The sequence below is a fragment of the Akebia trifoliata genome, chromosome 14, assembly GCF_017979445.1.
Source record: "Akebia trifoliata isolate Shusen 1 chromosome 14, ASM1797944v1, whole genome shotgun sequence".
Taxonomy (NCBI): Eukaryota; Viridiplantae; Streptophyta; class Magnoliopsida; order Ranunculales; family Lardizabalaceae; genus Akebia; species Akebia trifoliata.
The window spans coordinates 29956833-29962046 of NC_141388.1; the positions used below are offsets into that span (position 1 = coordinate 29956833).

At 35.8% G+C, this 5214-nt stretch overlaps 1 protein-coding gene across 2 annotated transcripts; it reads left to right on the forward strand.

Moving 5' to 3' along the window:
- The first annotated feature begins 530 nt into the window (after positions 1-530).
- On the forward strand, positions 531-4807 carry LOC147386707 (uncharacterized). Of its 2 annotated transcripts, XM_086424132.1 has the most exons (3): positions 531-1914; positions 2643-2832; positions 3029-4807. In XM_086424132.1, exon 1 carries the CDS (start codon positions 1004-1006, stop codon positions 1862-1864), a length of 861 nt encoding a protein of 286 aa, XP_086280258.1. In that variant the 5' UTR covers positions 531-1003; the 3' UTR covers positions 1865-1914; positions 2643-2832; positions 3029-4807. The 2 variants fall into 2 exon arrangements, with proteins under 2 accessions (XP_086280258.1, XP_086280259.1); XM_086424133.1 differs by lacking the exon at positions 2643-2832.
- The last annotated feature ends 407 nt before the right edge of the window (positions 4808-5214 follow it).

Below are 5214 nucleotides of genomic sequence, written 5' to 3' on the forward strand. Positions count from 1 at the left end.
GGAACAAAGAAAAATTAACGGTTCTGATTTTGGTTCATATAGGAACAATTGACCGTAATTTTGTGATTGGTTGAACAGTATCGCAGTACAACAGCAAAAACTTACTCCAGTGATATTGTGGGTAAGAGCCACGTGGATTCATTGAACTCAGATCTTCTCTGCCACGTGTAAGTAGATTAGGTTTCTTTAAGTAAAAATTGCTGATCCACTTCTTTCGGTCCACGATCTCAAAAACGGTTGAATCAGAACTTAAAGGACCCACCTACCAAAAGCAATCTTAGTTAGTGATTGATTCGTACAAATATCTGATCAAAGGTTTCTGGTTCCAGTAAGGGTTTTGTCCGTAATTAAATGCAAAACAAAGGGTATTTATTCTCCCACAATCTTAGAAACGAATCCGAACCTCGAACAAAGTAGTACTCGGACGTCAACTAAAAGTATGAACTTTCAATCTCGTCCGTTAAATCCTCAAACGAAAATCAACCGTCCGTTTCATTCTTATCGTCTATTTAATACTCCATCGGTTCATTCCAAATCCCCAAAACTGTTTTCGTCTCTCTCTATCTCTCTCTCTGTCTCTTGAGATTTGTTTCTTCTGGTTTTACCCAGAGTTTTCTAGGGTTTGTGAGTTTGATAATCTGTCTTCGCCGTTGGAAGAATTGGAGATTTGTTGATCTTAAACGCTTGGAATCTAAAGCAGATACTCGGATAATCAGGATCAGACCGAAATCTGAGAATAAGAATCACTAATTGGGGCTTTTAGGGTTTCATTTGGTTCAGATCTCCCTCTTTTTTTTAGGGTTTTTTCTATTCGGAATCTCTCTTTGCCGTTGGAAGAATTAGAGATTTATTGATTTTAAACGCTTGGATTTAGGTACTTGGATAATTGCGATCAGGAAGAATCTGTGACTGAGAGTCGCTATTGGGGCTTTTAGGGTTTAATTGGTTCAAATCTCTCACTTTTAGGTTGGAATTTAAATTTCTTTGATTTAAATCTGTTGATATGATGAACGATCAGTCTCAAGTGATGAATCGAAAATATGGAGTTTGGCCTCCAGTGCCTCTCCCTCCTCCGCCTGAAAATCCTTTGAAATTTCATAATTCGCTGCCGCCACGTGTAGGTTTTTCGGCTAAAAATGTAGGGCGGAGCAATTGGAAGGGAAAGAAGGGAAAGAATGGTGGATTTGGGGGTAATGGAGGTTACAAACCTCCAACTTTACATGAATTACAGTCTCAGAATCGATTAAAGGCTCGAAGATTCTATCCAAAGAAGAAATTCAATCGATTTGCCCCTTTTGCACCAAGAAACACCACATCTTTTATAATCCGAGCGAAGAAATCTGGAGGAATAGCTTCGCTCGTGTCACCTTGCCCTGTGACACCCGCCATCCTCCCCACTCCAATTTTCTCACCTTCTAGGGAGGTTTTGGTTGATATGGCGAAGGAAGAATGGGGACTTGATGGATACGGATCGATGAATGGTTTTATCCGTCTTCGATCGCCGGGGCATGAGGTTCATGATGATGATGAGGAAGAAGATAATGGGTCGAGTGAGAGTGATGTGGAAGAGCATGTTGAGGTGGAAAGGAGATTAGATCAAGATTTGAGTCGGTTTGAGATGATTTATCCTAATTGTTTGGATGAACATGGGAATGTATTAGAGAATCGAGTAGACGATCAGGACACCCACATTGCACAGCTGGAGGAGGAGAATCTTACATTGAAGGAGAAACTCTTTTTGATGGAACGAGAGTTGGGGGATATGAGGACAAGGTTGCAATGTTTGGAGACTGAGATTCAGACAAAAGACGAGAGCAATGACGAGGCATCAGGGAACGAAGGTGGTGGGGATGTTGTCTGCTGAGAGAAGAAACGTCGGCGATGGTGACTAGTGCGATCCTGTCCATCGTCGATGTAAGTCTCTTCTCTTTTACAAATCTTTTCCTTGAGATTTGTGTCTATCTCCTGATGTTGACTATGCAAATTTATGTATATATATCATTTCTAGATTAGTAGGATTTGTTCTATTTTGCTTTCCCTTAGGGGCTTTCGTAGCTTGAAGCTTTGAACTCCAAAACAGAAGTAAAAAAAAAGGACACCATTTCTAGACATAATTTGCCTCTTTTTGTTTACAGATTCGTTTGGGCAAGTCGGGTTTTAACTCACTTCAAATTCTGGGCTCAGCAAGAGCAGAAGTTTAGTTAAAAATTAAGAATTTAATGAAATGTGATGTTTAGTGCTCATTTACTCAATCATCTCGTGCACCACTGTCTAGTATATATGACCTGTTTTTATGAATAAATAAATTACTTATTTGCTTAATAATACCATGGACTTTCTAGTATATCTGGCATTTGTGTTTTTTGTTACCAGCCAAAGAGAAATAGGTGGATTTGAAAGGTCTTTTGGGAGAGATGTTATTGAATAGTTCTCTATCGTGTCACATTCCGAGAGTGTGATGGCCAATTTTCTAGCTCTCCCTGTGTGTTCATCTCGTGTGTTAGTTACACAGTTTCTTTCTCTGTGCTGAAAATCAGGAGCTCAATCTATATTTTTCTAGATTATTTTTTTTTCTAATCCCTCTTCTTGTTTTCTTGCTGTTTGGACTTATATTATCTATTTAAAAATTTCATGCATGTGAGGCTTATGCCTTATGCCTTGAGGCACTAGCCAGCTGAGCATCTCGCCTCACGCCTCAATGTCTGACAACATTGGTTTGGAGTACACGAAACCATATATTTAAAGGCTTCTTGGAAGACATTGTTGGTAAGAACAGTATCGTTGAATCTTGGGAGAAACACACGTGGGCTGTTCGGCATCAATCTCATTGAGGTAGTGTGCATGCTAAGAATAACATCAACTGGGAACTAAAAACTCAATTTTTTAAAGCGTTCCAGTGCAGTGTCTCTCTAGATTGTTATTTTCTTGTTCCACTTGAACTTATCAAAAGACATTATAATTCTACTCATTGTTTTCTTCTTGTTTGGAGTACACAAAACCATATCTTTGAAGGCTTCTTGTTTGGCAGTGTTGTTGATACACTGAGAACAAGATTACTGACTTTTGGAAGAGACACACATGGGCTGGTCATCATCACCAATCTCATCTAGAGGCAACGGTTGAACTTCTTTAGGACATTGTTACAGGCATGAGCTTCGATCTAAAAACTTACTATCCAAATTTGAGTTTTTAGAATATTGATTATCGAATGTCCATTGGGATGCCCTCTTGGTCTGATTTACCAGTAGATTGTTAAATATGTATCTCGAAAGCCTCCTCGTGACTGTTTCACACTTGCTAAAATTGTTGTTTATATCCTAGAGAGCATGAGTCACTATTGTTTACTCCAAATTTTCTACATTTTTCATTCAAACAACATGAATTACTTATGTCTGATCTGTATCTTGTAGATGATCTTTTACTTCAAGTTTTCTCCAATAATGTGATATCTTACCGGGATAAGTTATTAACCCTTGTTCTTGCTAAGATTAAGGCATGTTCTTATTAATTTCAAATCAAGAATTAAACCATACTCAATGGTTCCTTGTTCTTCTCTTTGGAAACCTTTGCACCCTTGTTCCACATTCATTATCTTCTTTTGTTATCTTACTACAAGGTTTCTCATAGATTATGAGTTTTACCCTTTCTAGTTGAAATTTGTAATAAATATCCCGTTAAATATATTTATACCAATGTCTTATTTATAGGTGTTGGATATCCCATTACAGATAGCCTTTATTATCCTTTTATAAAAAATAAATACTTTTTAAGTAATTAAAAATTAAAAATTAAAAAAATTGAATAATTCATTTCAAATTATTTAAAACATAGAACATAATTTATTTCAACTTTTTAAGGTTTGACGAGTCCAACACCCTATATCTGTTAACAATCAGTTATATTTTGATTGAACTGGATGGTATTATTATTTGGGGGATCTGGAAATAGATTGCCCCTTTAAAATATTAGTCAATTAGTATTGTTGAAACCTTTCATAATAGCCTATAAAATATTTTGGGTCTAAAACCCTTTCTGTAAAAAAAAAATTTCTGTCACCACCTAATTAGTATTGTTTCCATTCTTTTTAAAGTAGAATAGACCTAGAATCAATAAAACCTAGGTTGTCCTACATCAGGTTTGGGGGATCTGGAAATAGATTGCCCCCTTTTTGTTTTTCAATTCACTGTCGATTATGTTTTTTTTTCCCAATTATTGCCATAAACTGATGTACTTTCAATTATTTGAGAAATCTGCAACCAATATGGAGTCTGTAGAGAGCTCCAGCATGGACAGCAATGGTGAGCTATATACTCCTATCTACAGCTTAACACTTCTCTTTACCTTGAAATCAAAGGTGGTAAGGGAGAATTGACTGAATGAGGATGAAGAAGGTAATGTATCATTCTTTAAATTTTCAGTAGAACTCAGAATACAATTTGCAGGCTTTCATAGAAATCTCATGTATTATATAGTATAGACTTGACATTGAGGACGAAGACGTGGAACCCTGTGGAGGGATTTGGATTGCAAGGGGAATATGGGAGATCGTCAATTAGGTAACAAACAAGTCTCTCTGATATGCTGAAAATTTTTCTTATTAGGGATTGGAAGAGAAGTCAGCTTCTGTGAGAGAGATGGGCATATTGTGGAATCTCTAATAATATTTTTTTTTGGTATTAATGTGGTTGTCATTTATTATTAGTTGAAGGAGGTGGGACATTGGCCCCATTTACTTGTTTCTCAAATAATGTGATTGCTTAAGTTGTTTTTACAAGTTAAATAAAGATTTTAAGCAATGGATTTGTCACCCAAGAATGTTAAAAATACCTACTTGCAATTTTCAGTATAGTAACATGTACTGTTGCTTTATTTACATTTGAATTTTAGTCAAATATGAATGATATTTTTTTGGTAACTTATTTTAGATTTTATTCAGAATTAAGGGACCCCAAGTAATTGAAATCCATTTAGTTAGCAATCAGGGTGTATTTTTTATTTTATTTTATGTGAAATATATTTTTTTAATAACATTTTCATTTCAATCTTATAGACCTTGATGTACCTTTTATGGACGAATTTCTGCTGAACTAGTATATTTTGGAGCGTTGTCTGCTCAAATGGAGCCACAGAAATTGTTTTCTTCTACCATTTAAAAATGAAAATATATTAGGGAAAATAAATCAAGTCTTTTTAATTAAATATATAAATATTTTA

Excerpts from the sequence above, each read along its gene's own strand:
- LOC147386707 (XM_086424132.1), top strand. The coding sequence starts at position 1,004 with ATGATGAACGATCAGTCTCAAGTGATGAATCGAAAATATGGAGTTTGG.